We start from the raw sequence: 27132 nt of genomic DNA on the forward strand, positions 1-27132 counted from the left end.
ACAACAGATGTGCTAAAACCTGTCAAGGACCATATTAACTCCCACGAGGCTGGAATGGAGTTATGAAAGGATTTACCTTGTAGAGGAATGGTGTTAGTATGTGGCATTTTTGGAAGAGTGACCTGCTTGCTGAGATACTCCCTTCTTCCTGGGCTCAACTTCACTCCCAAATTTTCTACCTCCTCCCCCTGAGCAGCGCAGGTAGATGGGGAATGGGGGTTGCAGCCAGTTCATTACATGTTGTCTCTGCTGCTCCTTCCTCCTCACACTCTTCCCCTGCTCCAGTGTGGGGGGTCCCACACGCGGGAGACAGTCCTCCATGAACTTCTCCAACATGGGTCATTCCCCCAGGCTGCAGTTCTTCACGAACTGCTCTGCATGGGTCCCTTCCACAGGGCACAGTCTTTCCAGAACAGACTCCAGCGTGGGCTTCTCTCCATGGGTCCACAGGTCCTGCCAGGAGCCTGCTCCAGCATGGGGTCTCCACAGGGTCACAGCCTCCTTTGGGGCACATCCTGTTCTGGCGTGGGGCCCTCCACGGGCTGCGGGTGGATATGTGCTCCACCATGGACCTCCATGGGCTGCAGGGGGACAACCTGCTTCACCATGGGCTGCAGGGAAATCTGCTCTAGCGCCTAGAGCACCTCCTCCCCCCCTTCTTCACTGACCTTGGTGTCTGCAGCATTTTTTCTCTCGCATGTTCTCACTCCTCTCTCCTGGCTGCTGTTGTGCAGCAGTTTTTACCCCTTCTTAAATATGTTCTCCCAGAAGTGCTACCACTGTTGGTGATTGGCTTGGCCTTGGCCAGTGGTGGGTCCATCTTGGAGCCGACTGGAACTGGCTCTGTTGGACATGGGGGAAGCTTGTGGCATCTTCTCACAGAAGCCATCCCTGCAGCCCCCTTCTACCAAAACCTTGCCACGTAAACCCAACACAGTCTCCAGCCTAGTTACTGCTGGCACTGAATACCTTATAAGCAGGACAAGAAGCCAGATATGTGTCTTGCAGTACGAGACAAGAGATAAGATCAGGCCCTACACCTATAGCAATTCCTGTGGCAGCACCAAGCATTTCAGTTCTTCTCTAATAAAGTTTTTTCACTCCTTTAGCTGGTGAGAAGTTGAATGGCATTCAGGTCAACCCCACCAGCCAGCAGGAGATGAGGGAAAATGTGGAGAAAGTCTTGCAGTTCGTGGCATCAAAAAAGATCCGCATGCATCAGACATCAGCAAAAGGTATGTGCCCCTGGCAGTCACCACAGATGATTCTATCTGTTGAAGGTCTGTTTCTGTCTTTGTTTCATATCAAACAGATAATGTATTGGCTTGTGGGGGAGTGTTGTTTTTTTTCCTCCTGTGGTTTAGTAACAGGTTTGGGGTTGAATGATACTGCGTTCTTGACTGCTTTCAGTAGCAGCACAGTAGGCAAACAAAAGTGGTTTTTCTCCTGCTACTGAGCAGTCAGATCAAGTAGTGGTGTCATGAGGAATACAGACTCAGCATCTTTTGCTAAAAGGACATATAAAGCTGCTACTGTGAAATGAGACATGGGGAAGATATTTCTGGTCCACTGGAAGCCTGTGAAACTGTTTCACATGGCCTCTAATGGGGAGGAGACTCAGTATGCAAAATCACGTCTATGGCATGGTTTAGTCAGGTATCACAAGGATTGCTGGTGTGCGTGTGTAGATCTATGAAGTTGAAGATAGGCCCTGATCCTTACTGTTTGCTGACTGTACTGGGAGGGGATACAGTTCTGATTGTCTGTGGCCCTTCAGATGAGAGAGAGAAGAAAAATGCTGAGATCGACTACATGGAGTACATGGCCCTTGTTAGGAGGAGAGTACAAGCTGTTGGTTTATAGGCTTTGGTGAAAGGCTTAGAATTTAAATATGGAGTAATGAGTACTGTTCCCACAGTACTGCTACTGGCAGATTGGAGGCTGTACTAGTTCTTTCAGTAATGTTGCAAGTTGTCTTATGAGCTCATGACTATAGAAATGATAGCAATATTGGTAAAAGTCTTACATAAGCAAAGGTATCAACCTGGATATGCAATGAAATGATGTCATGTGGTCATAGGATAGGATACAGGCACAAGACTCTGGTATGCACGCTCCAGAGCTCTGGTCATAGTTCTGATATTGACTCATTCTAGGACTTCAAATGACTCACACAAACGTTTGGCTTCATGTTCTCTGTGAATGATGTGGAGGTAACAGTCACTGTGACTTTTTTTGGCTATTTCTTATTTTTCGGATACTAAAGCAAGTAATAACCAGCCTTCATGCCTCCAGCACTTATGATTTATCTTTTTTTAGTCTGCCTCTGATATTTGGAAACCCTATTCCTATTATTTTAATGGACTTTGAGTATCTCAGTTACTAAATTGTTTTGAGAAATCCTAGTCTAAAAGAATGTCTGATCTTTGCAGTGAACTTGAGATCAACATGTTTGAGCAAGTTTGTATGCTGGGGGAAATGCCTAGTATAATATTATTAAAACTGACTATTTAACATTTGCAAGGTGCTATGAACAGTTTATGGTACAGGACGCTATTGCTAAAGAAATACATTGCTGTTCTCTGGTCTTTAGTATTTAAAAAAATGGAAATTCCATGTGCTAATTGAAGTGACTGCTGGTATAGTGGTAGTCTTCAGTAACTGCTGTACTTTTCCAATGAGCATTCAGTAATTATCATGTGCTGTCACATAACCTCCTGGATTGTTAGCTGGAAATGGCCATAGAGGGAAGGCTTAGGTCTGTTCAAAGCACTTAAACTTGTGATATCTAGGTGGCAGTCAGTTTGCTGCTCTGTAGAAAACAAGCAGAGCTAAACATCAGTGCTGTAATGCAGTCCTTTTTTCATAGTCCTTGTTTATTGGCATGATCCCATTGGGTTTAATTATATTCATGCTTGTTGGTCAGATACAGCTCTGGTGGGACTTCATATTAATGGCATCGTCCTTGGCTTTATTTGCATTTTGCAGATATTGTTGATGGGAACTTGAAATCTATCATGAGGTTGATCCTGGCCTTAGCTGCTCATTTCAAACCAGGCTCTGGAAGAGCAATGAATCATAGCCCTGCTGGCATGGTGGGGAAGAGGTCATCAGTGTCACCTGCCAGTCACAGGCCTTGCTCAGCTGCTGCGGTGGCCCAAGGGGCTGTGGCTGCTCTGGCAGATGTTCGTCAAGATGTCTCGCAATCTGGCCGGGATGTTTTCCGGCACAGACAGAGGTAATGAGTTTTCCCTGGTTATGTGAGGTCAGGTCATGTTAGCAGATGGACACAATTTCTTTTAAAATAGGTGCCTCTTTATCCTGAAAATTGCTGGTGTAAGGTAGCTCTCCTATTGTGCAGAGACAAACCACTGCTGTCTCACTGAAACCTAGATAGTGGCCTAACAAAGGGGAGTACTGACCTAGCCTGTCTGCCTGATGATGAAGACTGCAGGTATCCCAGGTTCTTTTCAGGTTTTACAGTAAAAGAACTGCTGGATCTCTGTTGTCTCACTGGAAAAGAATAGTTCTTTATGGCCAAGCCAGAGGCAACTGCTGCCTCATTTTCCCCGTTTCACTTTGAGCACAGTGACCTTTCTTGGTGCTATCTACTTGGAGACATTCTCATTTCAAGTGAAACAAAAGTAAGGTCCTAACTGCAGGTACTGGTTACAGATCTGGGAGCAGTTACTTCCAGAATTGAGGCATTGAGACTGTGGTACAAGTCCATTCTGTCTTCTACGTTGCTGTTCACCCAATGTTACACTGACTGCTATATAGGCAGATGCAGAGTGTTGTGTGCTGTTAATCAGCTGATGCAGCCTACCATGTAAGCAGAGGAGTTCTGCTGATAATGAAGGGAGGTGAACCATGTACAGAAGGAATGTGTAATTCTGCAAAGCACATTTAACAATTGCAAAAGGTGCTATGTGGATTATAATAATAATAGTAATGACATTTAAATGGAAGCCAGATGGTGGTCTATTGAGGGTTTAATTTACACAGCTGAAGGTCATTTGCCCATATTACACTGGCTCAAGGGAGTACCCATGAAGCAGTTTGGAAATGAGGTTGAAATGGTATATTTTGTTGAAAAATCAAATGTCAAAGGTTTCCCTTGCAAAGGCCTTGGGCCAGGAGTTTTTCAGAAAAGCCAGTCCTTGTGCTATTTGCAAATCCTGTTCTTTTCCTTGCCTTCTCAGAGCTCTTGTAGTTTTCCAGTCTCAGGGTTAGGCATGAGTTTAAAAGGGGAGGGCCTGTTTGCTTGTGTTTCCCTTGCACCAAGAAGATGAGATGGAGCTCCCTGACAGGAGAATTTTCTTAACTGGCAGTTTTCTAGCTGTCCTCTCCTTCTTACCTTCCTTTCATTAGCTTTCCTACCCTCCTTCTTGGAGACAAGAAGAATTTCTGCTCCTATCAGGTGGGACTTCCCTCATTCTATGATTATTATCTCCAGAAATAGCAGCATGGATGAGGAGATTGAAAACCCCTACTGGAGTGTCCGGGCACTGGTGCAGCAGTATGAAGGGCAGCAGAACATGCCATTGGAGTCCCACTCTTCCAGGTAAGGAATTCAAGATGTGTTCCCTCATGGTCCTGTCTGACATTCCCTAAAGTGGTCTTTCTTATCACTGTGATCTGGTTGGCTCTGATAGAAAAGAGAGTTCCAGCATATAGTCTCCTGCCTGATCTGGAGAATGAAGCCTTATGAACCAACATGAAGCAGTGGTTTACTGCCACTTCTCCCACAAATAAAATTTATCTAATTCGTGATGTGATCGCATAGGTAAGGGTTAGGAACTTCTGCGTTACAATTGTCTAAAGCTCTGGAGCATCCATCACTGAGACCAGGGGAATAGGATTAGGAAAGACACAGCTAAAGATTTTACTGTGAACCTGAATGTACAGGTGGAGCCTTTTGAGGGAGTGCTGACACGAGGGATGCTGAAATGGAGTTTGTGGCCTGCTTCACAGGAAGGAAGAGGCAGAGTAGCTAGGATGCAAGGGATGAATATTTTAGAGCGGATGGAAAAGATATGGAGGAAAGGAACTTAAACCAACAAACCTCGTGTCCTGCAGAGAGATGGAGATGAGGGGTCATGTGGATTTGAACAGCAGTTACAGGAACACACCAGTCTTTAATCAAGATATATGGTCTCAGGGGGATCTGCAGCTGTGTCTTCATTGCCATCATGCCCTCATCCATCACCTTTAACTGTCCCTAGATTTACAGTTATCTAATTTACCCTTCCGTCCCCCAGACTTTCACCTTCACTCTAAAGTGCAGCATTTAATTATTTTACTGAAAAATCTCCTGGATACTGCTGCGAAGCCTGAAAGTCAGAGTTCAGTATGGTTTCCATTGGGGGTGACTTTTGCCTTTGAAGTAGGACTTGGATCCTGAGAATTGTGTGCTCTATGCTATAAACAGCCTGCAGCCTTGACTGGGGTTCTTGACTGCACAAGTTAAGCAAGGTCAGGCTGGTGCAAGTGGAGTCTTTCTAAGGAAATGGAACCTGTAGAAGACAGGATTGGTTAGAATGGCAGCATCTAATATACTTCCAATAGGAGGTGCCACAACTTGCAGCTGTGAACCTGAGCAGCATGTGCCAGTTACAACACATTACACTGGTGCTTTACAAGCTCTTCTTACTACTTTACTTGAGCAGTGGAGGGGAGAGGGAAGACACATGTCTGTGTTGTTTGTTTTCATGGATATAGGAGAGACAGTGTAGCTGAAGGGGCTCTTGAAGAAAAACTGTACTACAGTGGGGGAGCTGATCCAGCATGTATAGCTTCATAGTAAAGGACAGCCTTTCCCTTTTTCCCCAGAGAACAAGAAACTTGCTTGAAGACAAAGGACTATGTAACTGAACATATTAGATCTCCCTCTGGATATTATGCTTTGCTCCATTTAATCTCTTCTGGAACAGACTAAGAGGGCAGAGCTGCATGGCTATAGCTGCAGCTCTCTTTGATTCACAGTTCCCTGTGTAAGCCCTGACTCTGCTTTGTTGTCAGGATGTCCTGCCAGGGCTGCTCCCTGAGAGTGCCTCAACTAGGTATCCCACCCCCCACCCCACGATTTGTGCAGGAGTGAGGAGGTACATTTTCCTAGGACAGATTGCCACTGACAGTTTCTCAGCAGGCAGGATGTCTCCACAGGATTTCTGAGGCCACTTTTGGTGCTCCATAGTACAAAGAGGCCTCCGTGTCCCTGAGAATTAAGGTTGCTTGGCCCAACAGAGGACAATAGTTTGTACTTATCCCCAAAATTTGCTGTGTATCATTGTGAGATCGTGTTTATAAATACAGACATGCACATTTGGAAGAGTGTGGGAACTCCATATGAGCCAGTATTAGACCACTGCCTCCACATGATGTCAGTAGAGAGTGTACTTTTGAAGCTGTCGTTCCAGGGGAGATGTAAAAATTCTGGTCTTTGCAACAGGATATCATGGCTAATGTCACAGGACTTTGGTGTTGACTCTTGAACCATGATCTCAGTAGGACAGTGAGTGAAACATGCTGCTCTCTGCACTCATTCCTTAGTTTAAGGTAGCTGTAGTATTTTATGTGTACTCTTCTACCCTATAATGGATTGTCAGACAACTGCTGTTTGCTTGTATGTGGCTGTATTTTGGTGGTGAAAATTTCTCTGTACATCCTCAATCACTTTGTGTTGTTTTTTTTCATTTTTCCCCATAATGTGAGTTCTCTTACCATGTGGTAATGGTGATATTATTGTTGATAGGACATAATATGGTGAGAATCTTTACATAAGTGATCAGTGATCTACCCGAAGAAACTGGGAGCAATCTCACCTCCAGCTCCTGGGGATGTCTTCTGCTGACACCAGTCTTCATGATGAAAACAAGATGCTTGTTTCTCTTTCCTTCCAGAGAGAAATGTACTAGCTTAGTTATGAGAACTGGCTGGGAGAAGCCAGCCACTTTTTTTATTAGTGAGAGATGTGGTTATTAACTGCAGCCACCCCCTCCATCTAATTATGCTGCTGTCATGTCTGTCCCAGGGCAGCATCCCCTGCCTAGCATCAGCTCATTTCTGCATTAACTCTTCAGTAAGAGAGCTCACAGCCTGAATAACAGAATTCCCAGGACAAAAGCTCTAATAAGCAAAGGCAATTGAAATGATTCATGGAAAATTTGCCAAAATCAGATGGATTCCCAGGCCACTTGAGCCCCTCACCCATCCATCTCCCTTTCCCCTCCCCTTCCACCAGCTTTCCCTCCCCCACTCTGAGCCAGGCATCTCAGAGAAAAGGCTCTGCCTTGCACAGCCTGTGTGACAGCAGGAGGGAGAGGGAGCTGGAGATAGCGAGGAAGAGGAAGCCGTGCATAGGGCTGGGAAGTGCTGCATGCCGTCTTCCGAGACCGCATCCAAGCCTGGAAGAGCAGGGAACCTACTGCTTGCAGGAGCACCTTCTCTTGGCTGTTTGTTGGCATCTGCAGCAGGTGCTTGGAGTCTAAAGAGGGCAGAATGGGATGAGAAACACCACTGGCAATCCAGATGGCAGTCCGTGTGGTGAAAACAACTGGGTGTGCAGCTGACCAAAATGCAGCAGCAAGAGACAAATAACCTGAGAGGAAAACCAGCAAAAGCAAAACCCAGGCTGCAGAATTCCCTGACTCTGGAATCAAATATGTGCCATCTGACGTTTTCTTGCAAAGACTCTGAGGTTTTTTTCTTTTTGTTTCTGCTGTGAATCTTCCAGCTAATGTGAAGCAGTCTGGCTTGCAAATATTTCTCCAGTAGTTTGACAGGAGCTGGCGTCTTCTGCGCTGAATTCTGAGCATGTGAAGGGACAAGGCATGTCTGTAGCCAGAATCCTGAGGCTCCCCGGGAAACGGATTCAGTGAGGCGAAAGGTTAAAGTGGGATCATGGGAGGGAAGCAGGTCAAATGGTGAGCGATTGTTGCCATTGTAATTTGAAACAGCAGGGATGGGGTGTTTATTAAAATTATGAGAATTCAAACTTATTAGTGGGGCTGTTGCCCTAAAGCCTTGTCTGTACAGGCATTGGCAACTCTGGGACTCAGTGGAGAAAGGATATGGGTTAAGAAACCAACTGGTAAAAGGAATAAAGTGGAAGAGTTTGCATCATAAATCGGTCTTAAATAGCTTTAACTTCCCAGCACTTATTTCTGCATGCTTTAATCACAAATTATGTACTTTAAAGAACAAATTACATCAGTGGATGTTTCATACTGTAATGAGTTTGGTGACTGATAGAAAAACTGTAGAAATGTTTCCAGCATTAACTTGATGGCATAATGTATGATGCAACCTGACCTGTGCTGCTGCTTCATCTGAGTGCATATCAGTGGCTCTTTCACTGTTTGGCATGGTTTTAGAGGTTGTCACTGATGCCACGTGAACCCACTGGCCTTTTAAAATAGGGAAACTGCCTGGAAAGGAGACTGTGGACATAGGAATGCCTAAGCAATTATCTGTAAAACTGTGTATGTTGTGGAGACCTGTAGTGATGACTCAACCCCACCCCCCTGTCCCAGCTGGGATCCTTTGTATTTCCTTTGGGCTGTGGATCCAGTGCCAAGAGGACCAGACTCTGGAAGAGGGGAGTGTTATTTACAGGCTCTATGTCTCCTTGTTTTTTGTCCTGCTCATTCTTCTTTCCAGTTCCCTGCTGTTGTCCATCCCTCAGTTTCACCATCTTCTTACCTAACGGTTGCTAATATTGTTTTTCTAGGACAGTTCTCATTCTTTCATCTTTTGCATGAATGAGAACCAGTAATGCACTTCTCGGTGGCCTTATCAGGATGATGGCACATTCAGAGTATCAGCTGAGCATATGTGGGAGAATACTGAGATCTGGTCCTAGAAGGAAGTAACATCCCTCTCAGAGTTACTGGACATGTTAGATCAGCTGGGCTTCCTGTTTGTACCTGTGCTGTTTGAAAGTTTCATCCTTTCCTCTGACCCTTATTATATAATGCAAACCCAATAGTACTCTCTGGGCTCCCAAACAATTATTTTAATTTTATGCTGTGCACCCATTCAGTGACAAGCAAGAACAGGGCACTGGTTACAAATATTGTATACAAAATGTGCCTAATCGGAGACTGCTGTAATGGAGTTAGCCTTCTTGAAGTTAAATCCTTGAGCAAAGCCAGGTGGCCGGGACCCCTTTAAAAATCATGCATGCCCTGTTTGAGCAGGAAAGAACAGGTACTGTAGCCGTTAGAGATCCCCATTAGAAGATGGTTATTCTTTTACTTACTAAGTTATATTCATCTTGTCCTTTAACATGGTGAAAGTCCATTCAGTCTGGACCATTAAAATTAGACTGCTTGAAGGTCTGTAATATAAATGAGAAGTAGGCCAGCACTGGCTGTGGGAGTGGACCAGACAGAAGCTACTAGCAAATCGTTTCCATCCCTATTGCAAGGCTTTTCTGATTCTGTGAGAGCGCTGTGGAATATGTAGCAGCAGTGCTGGGAAGATGGGGAAGGCGAGCTGTCAAAGCCTCTTATTTTTCTAAACCTATTGTATTATTTCCACACTGTTTTCTTTTTGTTCTCCTTCCTTTGTTTCTGTGTTGAGGAGAATGAAAAATTAACTCCTGCTCACACTTGCAAGGATTAGTTCCTGTGACTTTAGAGGTACACTGAATGGGTCAGTGAGCTTCAGCCACCTTTTGATGTTGTCTGGGTGATGCATTTAGGAAGAATTTCTGAAAAAAGATTGCTTGAACCTCACAGTCAGCTGAGATGGCTCCAGTGAAAATACGTGGGTACTTTCAAGAAGTTTTACCTTAAGAACATGAGTGGTATCTGACTTCCAAAAATATTTTGCTGTTGGAATTCCAAGTCAATGAAGTGGTGCTTCTGAAAGCCAGGGCAAGAGATGAAGCAAGCCAGGGTGGCTTTTTGTTCAGCTTATAATATGAACGTAAAACTCGCAGTAAATTTTTTCTGAGCAGACCTTTAGTAGAGTGTGGTCTTACCCTGTGTGAGTGTATGTGAATTCTGTGGTGGCAGTCTCAAACTTGCATTCTGTTAAGGCAAAAGCAGAGACACATTGTGCTATTTACTAGTTAGCCTGCTGTGACACTGATGTAGAGTGATGGAAAAGTTACATGCCCAGTTTGGTTTGTTAATGGCCTCTCTAGTAAGCAGATAATTCTTAGTTTCAACAAGCCTGCCTGCATATTCACTTTTATCTTAGATGAGGATATGATCAGCACTAAAAGTAATTGTTTCTTCTTTCCTCTGCAGTCTTACATCACCCAGTCCTATCCATAGTGCGAAGAGTGAATCCACTGTAGCACCATCAGAGGAGAAGGGAAGACTTGTGATCATTCACACTGAAGAAACAGAAACAAAAACAGGTACCTTGCAGATAATGCTTTACAGATCATACTTTCATTGGGATTTGTTTGTATCATAAACTTGCTGAAAAGTTCCCCAGTGACTGAAATGAATGTGATGCTGAGTATCTGTTCGCATAAAACTAAATCCCAAAACTTCTAACACTACAGTAAAGCAATAATATGGCAATGTCTCTGAGGCTTGCAAAATAACACTAGGGAAATAAAAAGCTCTGGAGATGGATTAAGGGGGTCATATATAGTTTTCACTGTAGGGTGAATGCTTTTATCACAGCCTCATTAGGCCATGTTGAAAAAAAACATTTAAAATTCCGTTAAAGAAAGAGTCCATGTGAGCTTGTTAAGCCCATGATGCATAACTTGACTTTGTGTAAGGGTCTGTGTTTACAGCACACCTGTACATAGGTCAAGTGGCTCTCTGCAAGGAATTGAACAGTTGTAGTATTGTTTTGGTGTTTGCATTGAGAAGTCATTGCTGTATTGCCACAAATGCCCTGTGATATGGTCAGTTCACACTTAAAATTTTCATGCCGATTAAAGGAGAGGTTTTCAAAAAAGTTCTTGAAGTGCTTTTGTTTGTTTGTTTCTTCTTCTCAGGAATGCAGTCTAGTAACAACTCTTTCTGGTTAGCATCCATCCCAAGAGCAAATGACAGAGAAACTCTCCTAGGAAATGCTTTGCTGCTTCAGCCAGTGTAGTCCTGCTTCAGTGCTCCTTCAAAAGTATTTGACAGACTATCTCAGTGGCTGAAGGAGCTGGCAGGCTGTGGCTTTTCCTTAAATTCTCAGTGGTACTGTGTCTGCTTGCTGCCCATACAGTAGGATATTGCAGCTGCATGTCTACAGATCTACAGCAGCTTGCATTGGCCAATTTCACTTTTGGTCAACTAGCTAACAAGCACTGCTATGATTACTTCTGATCAAACCTCATCCCTTCTTAGGGAAGAAAAAAAAAAAAAAAGAAAAAAATCTACATTCCTGGGCCAGCCGGTGGATGATAGTTAACCAGTAACCCAGTTTATGCTGTGGGGATCAGAAAAGGCATGCAAGGCTATTAAACTTGCTATTAAGAGAAAAGTCTTTTTCAGAATTAGGTGTGTTGTCCACCTTGAGAAAGCCATGTTATTTGACAAGTAGAAATACTGTTTAATCTTGCCTTCAGTGGGTCTTTGGTGCACCCTCTAACACTAAGACATTCTCTTCAAATCCCACAGTTGCTTTTCTCTCCTTGGGTATTTTCTGCCACACACGGTGCACTGTGTTGTCCCCTGTGCTGTGCTTTGAAACCTCCAGTACTGAGGAATCACATGCAGCAAAGTTAATAAAGGGGAAGGATGCATATCTTTGATATTTGTGTATGCAGGAAAGCTTCCTTTGCATAAAGAATAAGGCATAAATCCTTGAGATTAGACAAGATGTCACACCTGTAGCAACTTCCTTGATACCAGCTAGAAGACATGCTTGCTTGTTAGTGATGGCTAGTGTGGACAGCAGGCAATTATTGTGTGGTGCAAGTCTTTTCTGGGCTCCTTTGTCTGTCGTGACCACACTCAGCTGCTCTCTCTTCCAGAAGAGACAGAATCTCATTTCCAGCCTGAGTGGCAAGTAGGGAACCCTGGGTCATATTTGGAGAATTCATGGGAGGAGCAGCTTTTGGAACAACAGGACCATTTGGAAAAGGAAATGGAGGAAGCGAAGAAGATGATTTCAGGTTTGCAGGTAATAGATTTTCTTCTTAGCCATTGTTCCCTTTCACACGCATTTCTTTTCCCACCAGCTGTAGCTGGAAGACAGGTTATCTTGCAGCTGAGGCACTGGCCTGGAACTCGAGAGAGTTGAATCAGAGTCCTGGTCCAGTGAGGTCTCCTGGGGTGATTGTGCAAGAAGTCAGTTGGTCTTTTGGGTCACCTCAGTTAAACAGGGACAGTGGCTTTTCCCTGTGTCTCACCCTGTGGGATGAGTCCCTTCAGGAGGAGTTCCTCAGGAATAAGGAAGTATTTCTGATAGTGTGGATAGTGTGTACTGGGATATATTGGCTGCAGCCCATGCGGACACCTTATCCAGCAACAGAATGCTACTGACTAAGCACTCTGACATCTTGCTTTCTTGCTATATTTAGGCTCTCTTGGCTACTGCAATTGTGATTTGGTGCTGGTCACCTTCTCCAGCATGTAGAATGCCAAAACCATCCTTTCCAATGTCCCAGATGCAATTTAGAAGACAGCTGGATCCAGCCACAGTCTTGCTTGGGGCAGGGTATGCCCGTCCCCATCATTGTGTGGCACGCTTAACCAAGAGAGCCCGGGGGAAGAGGAAAGATGGCTGCAGCTTCCCCAGCCCCAGTATATTTACCAGGATTTCAGAGAAAGGATTTTAACACCAGTCTGTGCAATTCAGACACAACCTTTTCTTCTTTGCTCAGGCTTCTCCAAAACTTGGTGTTGACATGATTTGAGGCTCTTAGTCAGTAGGGAGGGACAGAGAAGGGTGTGGAGAGAGAAAGAAGATTATGTTGCTATGAAGACTGAAGATCAGTGATATTCACTAATAGTAATTTAAGTGGACTGTGAGAGGGCAAAGGGCACACTGAATGCAGGTAAGAATGGAACCACTGCAGAGAATCTAAAACAAAGGCTGTTTTTCAAAGGTGATTATGTCTGTGTAGTCTTTTCGTTGGACTCCAGATCCTAGCTGGGTTCATCAGCTTGGTCCCCTGTCCTGTGATGCTATACTAACTCCTATACGTGCTGTCACTGTGCAAAGCACCTATGTTACTCTGCAAAATGATAAAGATGCAGCAGTGTTTTCCCACGTGCAGGGGCTGGGACTCCCCTTCTTCACTGGGGCACATAGCAGCCTGCAGGTTTTGTAAGCAGCCTGAGAGAATAGCGTAGTCTTTCTGTGATTTGTGATCGGAAGTAATGCAGCGAGACAAGGAATGTCAGGAAATCAATCAAGATTCACAGAGCTGATCAGGGGTCACACAGTCTTGCATCAGTCTTTCAGTGAGCTAGGCTGAACTATAATATTTGGCACATTCTCTACACAACTATTTATTTGCAGGACCTTTTCCCTGCTGCCCTGTTCCAGTCACTCCCTGACCAAATGACCCTCAGCCCAATGTGTTTGACTCTGCATGGGGAGTAGAGCCCCTGATCCATATGGTAAAGACACTGAACTCTCTCAGGAATATTCCTTTCTGTTTGTGCTGGGAACCATACTGGCTCTGAATTGTAAATATTTATGTGCCAGTAAACAAAGCAGAGCTTGTGTGAGAAGCATAGGCAGCCGGGGTGGAGGGTGGGGTGTGGGCGGACAGGCACTTTCGCTGTGGACAATGGGCAGGAAACAAAAGACTCAAAAAAACCCAAAATTGCTTGGTTCACCGGTAAAATACAGTTGCATTATGTGCCCACTGGGAGCAGGGAGAGGTGGCACTGGAGGGACTGGCATGTCCTGTTCCTCCAGCCTTGGCTGGCCCCATGTTTCAGGAGTGAGGGTGAGCAGCTGGCATTGCTGCCCCCTCATCCCCTGGGAATAAGAAGAGGCAGCTGATGTTGCTAGCCCAGAGATTGGATTTGATTAATTGATTTTCCCCCACTTGCTCGATACTTAAGAGCCTCCAGTTCATGACAGTTTGATTGAAATATCATATACCCCATGAAGCACTAAAACCATGGCAGCTTTTTATGTTCCTGTGTGATTCCTGCTTGATTGTCTTGCTGGGAAGACTTTGGGATGCATTCAGAAAACAGTTTTCCAAAGAGCTTTTGCATTAACTGAATACAGATTGCTCTTTGCTATTCTGCAGCAGTTGCAGCTCTTTGGTGGAAGATTCTGTCAGCAGGCAGAACCTGACCTGTCAGCCTTGAATTCTTTCAAGGCTAAACTGGACTATTACTGCAAATGGGATATTTTGGGTTTAGCCATGGAGTTCAAATAGAAATAAACTAGAAAGCTAACTGAAAGAGGCATGACTCTTTCCAATGTGTCCAGTTGTATGCAACATCTTGGCACATACGAAGTGCCCTGACTCCTGGGAGTTAGAGACAGAAAGGTCAATGTAAAAACCATCAGCTAGAGAAAAACAGTATGGTATACCGTGCTGGAGATACGGCCTGGTCCTGCTAGTCACACTTCCTACTGTGCACGTTGTTCCCTCTTTCAGACTGGATTCAGTCTACTACAGGACTTCTGGCATCTTCCTGCAGACATCTGGGCTACCTTGGAGTTGCTGAAGGAGTTAATACTGTGCTTCTAGTAGCCTTCCTCAAGCACAGGGCGTAGCTTAAGATTTTCACTGTCTGTGTGGGTGAGGGCTCTTCCCTCACTTGGACAACAGCTCTGAATGTGTCTTGGTCTTGTCTAGTGTAGAACAGAATTAGGCTTCCCTGAACATCCTGTTTCTAAAGTCTTTTGTAGATATGTGATTAGGAGAATGGCTTCTTTCAGCAGGGGACGCTTCAGTCTCATTTCAGAAGAGAAGCCTTACAACATAAACCTGGTTCAGTCTCTGCTTTAGACTTCAAGTCTGTTACTGTAGTGAAGGCTGCCCTTGGACTGAAGCCTGAGACAGACTTCACTCCCTGAACATCTGAGTAATTGTCCTTGTTTGGTGTCTGTGGGGAAAAGTATTGGCTGACAGATATCTCTGGGAGAGCTTTTTCAGGGGATAAATTTGCTTGTTCATTCCTGAAAAATTCTACTAATTTTTGAGAGGAATAAGTCAGCAGAAATGGAAGACGAAACTGTTTAGAGACTGATATGAATGACTTAGCCAGAACTGCAGCTGGCCTGTTTTCCTTTGAAACCCCTGAAGAGATTTTTTCTTTCATCTTCCCAGGCTTTGTTGCTCAATGGGTCTTTACCTGAGGATGAGCAGGAAGGTTCCTTTGAACTTTGTGAACATGGAGCCTGCCCCGAAGAGCAGCTGGTGAGCACACTGCTGTACCTACATTTCTCTGATCAAGCTGCCCTTCGTGCTGTTCTGCCACAGGCAGGTGTCTTGCACAATAATAACCATGGTATTTTTATACTCAGATCATAATTCGAAGTCGCCTGGACCAGAGTGTGGAAGAAAATCAAGACCTAAAGGTTAGAAGGGGACAGATGAAGGGGAAGGAGAGGTTTTGGGTCAGGAGATTTTGCAGACTCTGTCCTACTTGATTTTTTTGGGGGGGCGGGGAGGAGGGACATGGGGACAGGGCGGTGGACAGCACAACAGATGACATGGGGAATATGTTGTGTTGGGGCTCCAACTCTGTTCCCATATTCAGCTGTGTGGGATCTCCATCCCTCCAGGAGTGTAGATTCCTGCTTCCCTGAGACCATAAATCAATGACCTTGAGAGCACTCAACAATACTTGGCTGGGAAGTGTTTATTGTATCCATATTAGCAGTTAATAAAAGTTTGTGGAATAGCACCAGAAAAATATATGCTGCCTCCCTATTTTGCCTCAAGCCAATGCCGGTAAAGTCAGTTGCTGGCAAAACAAATATCTAAGTATTACTGGAACTTAAATGAGCCCTGAAATGGATTTTTCCTGCATGCTCTTGAAGCTGCAGAGATCCAGGTTGTACTAGCTTCTCAAAACTTTGCCCATGACAGCTGTTAAGTTTCTAGTCGTGTCTGAATATAAACAAGTTTTCAAATAGGAAATAAATGCAGGTAAGAAGAACCTGCCCTGTCAAGCCTGCCTTAGTACAGCTTTCTGCTGATGCTGGCTCTGGGACCAGTTCTGGTGCTGGGAGAGAAGTATTTGACATTGCCCTGAAGGACGGATTTGGGGGACTAGGCAATCTTTTTCTCTCATGGCTTTAATAGCAGGGGCTTAGGGAGCTGCTCAATTGTTTTGTCATGTTCGTAACTCATTAAAATGGCTCAGGGGTCTGACATGTTCTGTGTTCCGTGGGAAAAGGTGGGATGTGCTTTCTTCTGAAGCAGGTGTCTGTGGACAGAGAACACTGACTTTGGTTGATTCTGAAGGGGTGACAAGATGCCATTTAATCAAATTATGTTGCATTTACAGAAGGAGCTGTTGAAATACAAACAGGAAGCTCGAAACCTACAGGGAATAAAGGTGAGGAAAGGGGCACTTCATCAAATATTAATAGTAAAGCTTTAGAGTCTGCTGCAGCCCGTGAGTAGGGCCAGGGCCAACAGCAACCATACGCCTCTGAGGAATCTCAGATTGTGGATGGAGTTGTATTAGGGGACTTGGAGGTAGGAGATCCTATAGTCTGTTTCTGGTTCCAGGGAGTGACTGCAGTTAAGGCAGGCACAAGGAGTTAGTTCTCCTGGATTCTGTTTCTGTAGGATTGTGCTCAAATGTCCCCTCTTCTGTCTGTTTCCCCTAAACAAAATATCAGACATAGGATGCCTGCTTCGTTCTCATGGGTCTTTTTTTGTCCCCTCTATCTTGGGGTACGCACAGTAGGATTGGCCCAGTGAACTCATTCTTTACAGCAGAGGAAAAATTGCATGGCGGTATCCTTGTCTTCTTCAGCTGCAGTGTTTCTCACAACTTTGGCTCCTGTTTACTCATTTTCTCCCTCTGGAGTTCTGAACACTAATAATCTACTCTTGAGCAGAGGTATTTTTAGAGCTGCCTGTCAGGCTTCTGTGAAGTAAGCAAACAGCAGTAGCTGTTCAATGTAGAGCACTCGGCTTCTGGGTAACACTGAGTGAAAGGTGCAGAATTAGTCCTGACTTTGGCCTCTTCAGAAAGGATTTAATTGCACAACTAGGTCACACTGAGAGCTTAAGTTTCCTTGTGTCCTTGGCTGATGTTGGCATCTTTCTGCCCTCTGGATGCTGCAGATGCATGGCTGAAGACACTAGCTGTAGGCCACTGAAAAGACCTTCCAAAGACACTGCTGTTTTTATCATGAGAGCAAATTGTCAGGCCACTTTTGGGGCAGGAAGTTCAGGTAGAAACACAGAAATCCCTCTGTCCCAGATGGCTAGAATGTTGGCGGGGAAATCACTTTTGGGTAAGAGAAAGGCAGAAGGGCTGAGAGCCCATTGGGCAGATGTCTATATACCTCCTGCTCTCTTGGGCTCTTGGCAACACTTCAGCCCTGTGAGTGGCCCCACTGTGTTATGGCCCCTGATCTAGGTCACTCACTTCCCAGGGAAGGGTCTCTGCCTCTGTCTTGTACCTTCCTACAGATAACATCTTTTCCTAGGATGCTTTACAGCAAAGGCTGATTCAACAGGATGCTTCAGTTCTTCAGCTAAAGCAGGAACTGCTGAGAGCAAACATGGACAAGGAGGAATTGCACAACCAGAACGTAAGTCACTGGGCTGCTGAGGGTTAGATTATTTTAGAAGGAGGTTGGTGGCCCTGAGGGCTCCAGTAGCCACAGGATGGACTGGGTGGTTGCAGTTTAGTTCTTGGGGTTGTGGGATAGTGAACGACCAGTCAAAGGTCTCTGCATAGTAAAAACTGCACATAGTCTACTAGCCAGCTGTGAGACTCACTGGAGTTTCCTATTCTTCACTCCCACCTCCTGTCCTCCAAGACCTTCAGCTGAAACAGGGAGGGGCTACCCATGATGTTTTCATTACAGTTGCATTCTTCTTTCCTCATTGTGCTCCCTGGGTTAGCAGGTGGCACTTTGACAGGTGAAGCTGCCATGTACAGTGTCTCTCAGGAGAAAAAGAAGGGCAAGGAAGGAACTGTTCTGTCCAAAAGCCTGCCATCCTTAGACACCAGCTCCCTTGAACTCTGCTGATATTTGGTCTCAGGTCACCCTTTAGCACAAGGGGCAAAGAGGTTGTCACTAACTCTGTAGGAATACCTACCTCACACCTGTGTGTTATTTCTGCAGGTTGACCTTCAGAGGAAGGTTGAAGAGAGGAACCGGCTACTGGCAGAATACAAAGTAATGGGACCTCTCTTCACTGGAGGCTTTGCTGGGGGCAGCATCTGGTGTTCTTCAGTTTTGTGAATGTGACTGCTGTCTCCCTGACACTCAGTCACCTATGGGAATGGCACTGTGAATAGTGAATAAGTTGCAATGGCCATGGATGTTTGCAATGAGATGGAGGGATCAGATGTTCTTTGTGTTCTGCCCACAGCTTTTTATAGTTGATCTTTTACTGTCATGTTTTTTCTGTGATGGCTTGTTGAGTATCTAATGCTTGTGCAGAAGCCTGTCAGGTTAGGTTGGGTCACCTGATTGTCCACTGATCCCTCAGGAATCTGTTTTCTCTAGGACAGTTGTCTGGCCTCAGCAGTGGATCTTTGCTGGGCAAGGGGACTCCAGGCAATAACAACCTGACTGATCTTTTCAAAAAAAGCTTTGATACTCAGTTCTAACATCTAGCTATAAGTACACACATTGTGTAAGTCAGCCTGTAGAGGAACCTGATCCTGGCAAACAACGTAACCTTCCCGGCCATGGGAAGATGATTGTGAGCCTTACTGACTGTTCTGGTGATTCTCTTGATTATTGTGTTGCAGAAAGAACTGTGCCAGAAGGATCGGCATTTACAGCAGCATCAGACCAAACTGGATGAAATGCTTAGGCAGCTTTCTGAGGCCAGCTACCAACAGGTATGGAGCAGGTGGGCTGCACTGATGCCCTGAGAGCTGGCACTTAACCTTGGTGACTCAGTTTGTGCTGACTATTCTACTCCCCTCACAGGTGGATTTGGAGCGGGAGCTGGAGCACAAAGAGGCCCTGCTAGCTCACTGCATGAAGAGAGAAGCTGAAGAGGTATGGGAAGCCTTGGTCTGAACATCAGACTGTTGGAGTGATGTTTCTGTCCAGCATCCTCTAGCTACCCATCTCCAGAAATCATCCACTTCATCCCAGAAAGGCCTGGCTCTGCAGTCTCATTGTCAGTGCCCTAACCAAGGCAGCCAGAAGACTCCACAAAGCATCCAACTTACCAGAGCTGTCAGCATTGAGCACTGTCTTAGCCTCTTGTGTCAAAATCTTTAGGGGTGAAACAGTGAGGGGATCACAGGACTGAGTGGAAGCCAGAGACTCTTGGCTTCTAGCTTCAGCTCTCACACTGGCTAATGGTTAGACCAGGGCTTAGCTTCTTATCTCCTCCTTTTCCTGTTGACACTGGTATTGAGCACTTGGAACTGTCTTTGTAGAAGGAGTGCCAGCCCTGGTATCTGTCCCTCCACAGTGCCACTTGAATGCTGATTGTGCACACTAGAGTGTACAGAGCCCGCTATGATGTAGCAGCAAGCCCCTTTCTGTCTCTGCCTCTTTCTCCACCTGTATGTGAAGAATCATGTTTGTGCTCTGACCTATAGGACTGCCTGCACACTCCTTAGTGAGTGTATTTACCTGGTAGAAGATGGGAGTTATACCACTGATGTGGAAAGTTTTCATGCCCTCTTGTCATTTTGAAGTTCACAAATTGGGATCTTTGGAGAGGTCCTAACACTTACATTCCTAGTGGCACACGCATCTTCCCCTGAACAGGTAATGGCTTACAGTGGTCACAGTGCTCAGAGCAATGGCTTCCTCCAGACAGCAGGAAAAGGAGCTGCTCCTGCAGCCCACCGAGGGGTAAGTGCACCTAAGGGATACTTTCCCAGCCAGATGCAGATATGGGCTCCAGATATCCTGGAAGCTGTTATCTTGTTAAGAGGTATTTACCCTTTCTAAGCAGCCTGGAGTTAAGTCTGACTGACTTCTTGTCTCTTGGGCAGACAAATGACTTGCAGCTGGTTCGTGATGCCCTTCGCAGCCTCAGGAACAGTTTCAGTGGCCATGATCCACAGCACCACACGATTGACAGCCTGGAGCAGGGGATCTCCAGCCTGATGGAACGGCTGTACCGCATGGAAGCACAGAAGAGGCAAGAGAGAAGGGTAAAGGCTTCCTAGGGCACTTAGCTCTCAACTTCTGCCCCTCACATAACTCAGAGCTAAGCAGCAATGAGAGCTCCAACTGGGAAGTGACACTTTGTTCTCACTCTTTTGGCTTTGCACCCTAGATCCGGGGGAAATCGCCGGCAAGCAGAGCAACAAATGAGTGTAGAGACTCCTGGCCTCCCAAATCCAGTAAGTGCCTTTCAGCTCCTGCACTCCCACTGCCAAACTCATTGCTCTGGTTTCCTGGCCAGAGTCCAGGGCATAGCATCCCTGCTTGGGAATCTGTCACCTCCAGCTTCTTACTCCCTTTACCAGAGCTCGCTTTCTTCCCTTTAGTCATTTGCTGTACAGATTAGACTTCACTGCAAAGGAAAAGGGGCAGAGACAATCTATGGCTGCTTGTTTGTAAAGCACCATCACAGTGGGAGTCTGTCTGGGCCACTTCGGTAGTACTGCAGCATAAATAACTATGACAAACAATTATCCGTGGGATGAGCGGAAAATGTGATGTTATTTCAGCTTTCCTGCTGGTTTGCACCATCTAGCGGACACAGATAACTGTACAGTTGCCTCTTCCCCTGTTCCCCCATCAGTGCCTAGCTCCTTTCATATATGTATAACAGCACAGCCCTTTCTGACACCATGTTTCCTGGCTCCAGCTGCAGCAGCTCCACGTTTGCTTTTCATCATGAAGGCTGTTTTTTCCAGTGTTGGTTGTAAATGTCACCTAGAAAGTCTATGAGGTTGTAGGAGACTGTAGGTACTGGGGAAGGACAGAAGCCCCCACCTTTCAGCTGCATCGTAGTGTCCAGCAGCAGGGTAGCCTGGAGGTACAAGATGTGGGGGAAGGTAGGAGAGGAACTCAGAAGCCTGAAGTGGGTTGTGGGGAGGATTTGCTGGGTTCTCCCTCCTCTCCCATAAACTGCAGTTGCTAGAGCAGCCACAGTCATGTGTTCTCTGCATGCAAACTGTATCTCTCCATTTAGCAGGCTCCATTCCCCTCCACTGCAGCAGAAAAATTGAGTTGTTCAGCCACAAATGTAGAATGCCTTGGGTGTAAAGAGCTCTAAGAGGTAGCTCCAAAGACTTGTTGAATTAGAAAGCCTTTGATTGGATGTCCATAGTGTTTTCTGCATGCTAGGAATATTAAAATTGTAGAGTCACTCAATGTGAACCTTCCTCTGCTTCAGCCTTTGGCACAGCACATTGCAGGGAAGCAGGAAACAAGGCAGTAACCAGAGAGACAGAAACACAAATGAGCAAAGAAAAATACATGCACAACACCCCTCCTGGCCAACTAGAATGGGAAGATGGGGAGAGACAGATAACCTTTTGCCTTGATGATGATCAGTCACTTCATCTTGCTCTACCCATCTGCAAGTGAAGGCAAGTGATAAGGTAGCTGTACTGAATGGGGTACTGTTCAGTCATTTTCTCCTCCAGAAAGGTTCTCCTGTCACTGCTGAGGTAGTGAATAGAGTGTCTGTGGAGTAGATGGTGGCAACAAGCCCCTCTGTGGATGGCACAGTAATCCTGGAGGGCAGTGCTAGGCAAATCTTCCATGCTAACAACAGAGCTGGATGGTGACCCTACTTTAAAATGCAAAGTTTTGCAGTAAGGAGGGGAATGCCTGGCCCTTCGCAACAGGGGTGATTAGCCACCCTCTTAAGAATCTCTTCTATCACCAGGTTGTCTGCTGTGATGGCAAATTTGCTCAGACCACCCCTTTTATCTCCTGTTGTGGCAGGAGACAGGCCGTTCCCCAATGATAGTGCTCTTGTCTTTGCAGAACTGCCTCATTCTCACAGCACGCCCATGATGAGCACCAGTGCCTGCACCAAAGTGTTGTACTTCACTGACCACTCCCTCACACCTTTCATGGTCAACATACCAAAGAGGTGAGGTCTGGGTTTGCCTTGCTGATGCTGATGTGGGAGGTGCTTGTTTCCCTTAAAGCATTAGTCTGATCTCTTCTGGGTATGGTCACAACTAGCACAGGGTTGCTGTGCATTAACTTGGGCATTGGATTTCATGCCATTGTCTGGGGAAAATTGCCTAAAGCAGTCTCCTAGCTGCTTTAGAGCCCTAAGAGATTAATCTCTTTTTTTTTTTTTTTTTTACTAACTTCCAAGAGCAAGAGAAAGCATCCAAGCAGTTGTATTGTGCCATGTAGTGCAGCATGCTCCTGTCAAAACTACTGTGGTTGTCAATGCAAAAGGGAAAGTGAAAAAGGCTGTTTTGAGGCAGTTCTTAGTCAATCAGGAGGCAATTCTTCCTCTGAAGAGGACCTTGGGGTTGACAGGTGTGTTCCTGGAGGGGCACACTCCTCACATCCCTGTGGTCAGGGTGCCACATGCCTAGCTAGATTTGTGCTGTGGCTCTGCATGCCATGTAGTAATGCTTGAGCTAAATCTGGTAACAGTGTACCATGGGATAGTGCTGAACTCTTCCTTTGCAGGTTAGGGGAAGTGACTCTGAAGGATTTTAAGGTAGCTATTGATCGTGAAGGAACCCACCGGTACCACTTCAAAGCCCTGGATCCAGAGTTTGGCACAGTCAAGGAAGAGGTAAGTGTGGAATTTAGCTATCAGCCACTTTGGGTTCAGTGTTACCGCACAACCCTGGAGACCATGGTCACCTCACTTCTAAACTAATGAAATCTCTGAACTTGCCCCCAAACAGACTGTATTTTCACAACTGTGGATTACGCTCCTCTTGTAATGTGCTAAAATGGGATGTTTTCATCCCCAGCCAGAGCAATTACATGAATGTGATTGCAGTTGCCTGGGGGTTGCAGAGCCCCTTGGGCAAAGAGCTGGCTATTGGCAAAGACAGTCTGTGACACAGCATTGCTCAGGGGACACTGGGCAAAAACCCAGACTACACTTCTAACCCTTCAAGTGGCTTTATGAAACCTGTTGCAATGAGACACACTTTAGGCAAACGTGGTTTATTCAGAAAACATTCTCCTACTTTCTTTTAAATGTTTGTCAGGGATAACTGTGTTTATGGCATCTTTTCCTCTGTGTACTGCATTACAGCCCTGTTTATGCTTAGGCTGCTGTTCATGTGGGTTGGATTCATTAAAGGTTACTGGGATAGTTCCTATATCACAAATTAAGACAAGTGCCAAGGGTTACCCTCTCTGGGAACAGTCAGCTGACTATGTAGCCATTCTGCAGAAACAGCTGGAGATTGTACTCTGGATCAGAAAAGGCAGGTTTTCTGCCTTTTATTTTACCTTTCCTGTCAAAACCATGCCAATAATAATCTTGATGGTTACTGGTTAAAGAAGGGGCCTGATCTGTTTTTTACCTAAAACCTGAAAAGATTACTCAGACATGTGAATGATGGATAAGGTACATGTTCTCTGGGCTGTGTAGTGAAATCTGAGCTGGGATCTCTGACTTGATGTCTGCCTCTTATGCCACTCACACTGTAGGCAAGCGGTGTCCAGACTCCAGACATGACTGGACTTCCTTTTTTTTTTTTTGTAGGTATTCCATGATGATGACATCATTCCTGGTTGGGAGGGGAAAATTGTGGCCTGGGTGGAAGAAGACCATGGGGAGAATTAATCAAGCTTTTAAGTCTTGTCACTATGGAAACCTGTAACTGGCTGCTGAGCTCAAAGAATGACCAAAAAGCACGTGTGCTAGGAGTCCAATTCAAGCTGCCAAAAAAGAGGGCTTCTCTGCAAACAACGGGTAATGCATGTTGTGTGCATGGATGCCTGGCATCTGACTTCCATGCCCAAACACAGACAGTGTTCTGAGACTGAAATGACAGGTCTGTGGGAAGGAAACACCTTGCTTTGTCCTGTCAACTAAACCCTGAAGGCCTTAATGATGCATTGCTCCCTTCCCCTGCTTCTCCATTCCTATAATATGTGGTGCAGGCTGTGATCTGGGCATTTCAAGTCTCGTTTCTTGTACATGGTATTACATAAATCTGCACTGATGGCAAAAATGTGAAGCTTTGCCTTCATGAGTTAGAAGCTGCTAGATTATGTGAGCCGAAGGTTTGACCAACTTTGGTCCTGGACATGCACATGCTGCAGGAGCAGAGTGAACTTTCTGGACATTCCAGACTGACAGTATGGAAATCTGACATGGGGAGGGAAGACAGTCTTCTGGAGGTTTTACACATGGTCTAAAGCAAAGATCACCAGCTTGGCAAAGCTCCCTTTCTTCCAAACTCAGGCTTTGATTTCCTAGCCTTGCTTTTCCCACTTGTTCTCCAAAGCTGTACTCACTTCTGAGGCCCTCTGGATTTGCTTTGTTGCCATGGGGACTGTGGGATCTTGGTGCTTACGTATTTGCTGAAGGATTTCATTTGCAGGGAAGCTGGAATCAGCTGCTTCCCTGAGGTACTTATAACCCCTCTCCTTGTTGAGCCTCTTTCCCTGCACTCCTGCCCTCTCCTCTTTCAGCAAGGCAGACAGTTTGTCACCTCCTGTGCAGAGGCATCACTGTGTGCTGCTGTCCACTCATTGCCAGGGCCACCAAACAATTATCCACACCAGTACAATAAACCCTGTCAGTTACACCACCAGTTCCCTGGTATGCCTGCTCCTGGGGTGCCTGAAGGATCAGGAAATAAATAACTGCTTGGGAAATAACAAGTCCTAAAATCCCTGAGGGTGGGTTTTTCTTTTTGGTTTTGTGGGTTGGTTCGTTTGTTTCTGCATTGTCTGTCTCTGCCCTTCTGCTGCCAGTCAACTGTACTTCCAGAGTGCTGGCTGCGATGTGCAGCAGGCACTGACTTAAAAGGTCAAATGGCAAGTCAAGGCTCTGCTCATTCTCAGTACATGTGGCCCTTCTGTGGACTACCTGTGTGTCTGTGCTGTGCATAAGGTTGGGAGGGGGTGAACCTGGTTTTACTGTTTTATATTAACATGTCCTTTTGTAAACATGTTCCTGTTCTTGGAATTATTTTGTACCAGTTTACATTTGTCTGAGGACTGTGGATATTTTTATACTAGTGCAAGTGCTTTCTGTATATATCTGCACGCATTATACTGTGTTTTACTCATTTTCTAGTGGATGCTGAGATGTTTTGTACTGTCTCCTGTTCACACAACACTGGGCTCATAACTTTATTTTACTATGGAAATCCAACTAGTTCCTACTGGATTTTATATTTTTGCCAGCTTTAATAGGCAGCAACAATACTATTTGTTTTCTCACTGCTTCACTCTCCAGGAAATAGCTCAAGGCTCTTATGTGGCTCTGTGCCACATTGGCGCAACACAACATGCCTCCTGTTCTGGACAATTTGTTATGGTGACTTTCCCCTTACAGAAAGCAGTAGGAAAGTTCATCAATGAACAAGTTCAGTAATGGACTGCAGGGGGGAAAATACATCTCTTTTGGAAAAGAAACAGATTTTCTTCCTCCCTGGAAATAGTTTTGGTGTTGCAAGATCTCTATTGGGTTGGTACAGAGAGCATGGGGTTGTTACACTGAAATCAATTGTATTTGAATTGCAATTTTTTCTCAAGTGTTTTTTTTTCTTCAGGTTTTACTCATAAATTTTATTTCCGCAAGAGCCATGCACCCAGGCTAAAATTTTATGGAGAAAAATAAGACAGCTTTCAAGGTCTGTAGGTGCCAGTTCTATATCCCTCTCTGCTACTCAAAGATGAGCAGTTTGATTTTTGGAGCAGTGAAGATACAGCAGGCTGTTAATATGATCAGAGCTTCTAATGGATAAGTCTTCAATCCAGCCTTGCCCATAGCTATCCAGTTTTCCCACGAAGAAGCTAGTTGTTAGCTGATACAGGAGACAGCCTGTTCTTGTTCTTAGATCAGTTCAGATAACTAACCATGGTTGCATTTAATATGCTTACTGCCACCAGAGCGCCAAGGACTGAATCCTATATAGAAACACATGCTCTCCAAAGCACTAATGGGCTGTGTCTGAGAAGGAGCAAGACTGGACAAAAGGCTTAATTTTGGGGGGCTGGCAGTCATGTACCTTTCATCCCTGTGTACATCACATGTAAGCTAGGACAAAAGAAGACATCCCATGAGACAGAGCTGATAACAATGCTCTGGTTTTGGGTTCCTATATGCAGCTCCCCTCTGTGACAGCGAAGGTAGAATTGCTGGAATAGCTGTCACTGAAGCTGAAGGACTGCTGCTCTGATAAGCTCTATCCCATGCACAGTTTGGTTCAGCTTTATTTCTATGTTGACACTGCAGCCTTCTTCAGACTTTCTACCTTTGCATGATTGACAGAGAGGGGTCTGGAGGAGGTAAGGAATATTAGTCAGAGGGATGAGAGGTATCATGTGGAAAAGACCTTGGCCAGATGTTTCTCTCTGACAAAAGGAAAAGATGTTGCTTTTAAATCAGTTTGGCACCGCTGTAACACTGACTTCAGTGGATTTATTCTGGGCATGCACTGTTAGTATCATACCCAGGACTCGTATTTTTCACTGTTTTGAATCTGTTTATTTCTGTCTAACTTTGAGGAAAGTTACTTCCCTATTCCTATAGTTGTAACTTGCTTATGTAATATACATGCTATGTGTAAAATGACATTTTCATAGAAACTCTGATGTTTGCATTCATCACTTAGGGCAGTTATTCTAAGGCCTGTTCTCTATGAAAGTGGAGCTTTATCTGTACATCTAAACCAGACATACCTGACTGGTTAAGCCTTGGATTAGTGGACCAAGCAGTTAATAAAATGGGGTTTGCGAACTGAGTCTGTTCAGTGCTTGTGAAGGGGAAGATGGCTTTGGAATGAGAAGGCACATATAAGCATACAATGCATAAATCACTTAAAGTGCTTAAGGTTAGCCTCCTGTTGGTCCTGCAGAAAACCTTTTCTATCACTTTTCCACAATGTTTTAGGAAAGCATATATTTTTGGAGACTTGTGAGATTAGCAGACTTAGAAATGCATGA

General features: G+C 45.2%; 1 protein-coding gene across 2 annotated transcripts in view; it reads left to right on the plus strand.

Moving 5' to 3' along the window:
* The window catches only part of DIXDC1 (DIX domain containing 1), a 37329-nt gene extending 13133 nt beyond the window's left edge, over positions 1-24196 (plus strand). The window contains exons 3-20 of one of the 2 annotated variants that reach the window (XM_010575006.1): positions 1110-1235; positions 2989-3238; positions 4457-4564; positions 10260-10372; positions 11942-12090; positions 15215-15304; positions 15412-15465; positions 16401-16451; positions 17560-17664; positions 18205-18258; positions 18840-18932; positions 19024-19095; positions 19822-19908; positions 20052-20213; positions 20339-20405; positions 22006-22114; positions 22675-22783; positions 23714-24196. In XM_010575006.1, the coding sequence (XP_010573308.1) occupies positions 1110-1235; positions 2989-3238; positions 4457-4564; positions 10260-10372; positions 11942-12090; positions 15215-15304; positions 15412-15465; positions 16401-16451; positions 17560-17664; positions 18205-18258; positions 18840-18932; positions 19024-19095; positions 19822-19908; positions 20052-20213; positions 20339-20405; positions 22006-22114; positions 22675-22783; positions 23714-23794 (1880 nt within the window). In that variant the 3' untranslated portion in view covers positions 23795-24196. Of the gene's footprint in view, positions 1-1109; positions 1236-2988; positions 3239-4456; positions 4565-7902; positions 7926-10259; positions 10373-11941; positions 12091-15214; positions 15305-15411; positions 15466-16400; positions 16452-17559; positions 17665-18204; positions 18259-18839; positions 18933-19023; positions 19096-19821; positions 19909-20051; positions 20214-20338; positions 20406-22005; positions 22115-22674; positions 22784-23713 lie in introns of those variants that run through there. The other variant, XM_010575007.1, reaches the window with a different exon arrangement.
* Positions 24197-27132: the final 2936 nt, after the last annotated feature.

This window comes from Haliaeetus leucocephalus, unplaced genomic scaffold, assembly GCF_000737465.1.
Source record: "Haliaeetus leucocephalus isolate CR32 unplaced genomic scaffold, Haliaeetus_leucocephalus-4.0 Scaffold450, whole genome shotgun sequence".
In the NCBI taxonomy this organism is placed as follows: domain Eukaryota; kingdom Metazoa; phylum Chordata; class Aves; order Accipitriformes; family Accipitridae; genus Haliaeetus; species Haliaeetus leucocephalus.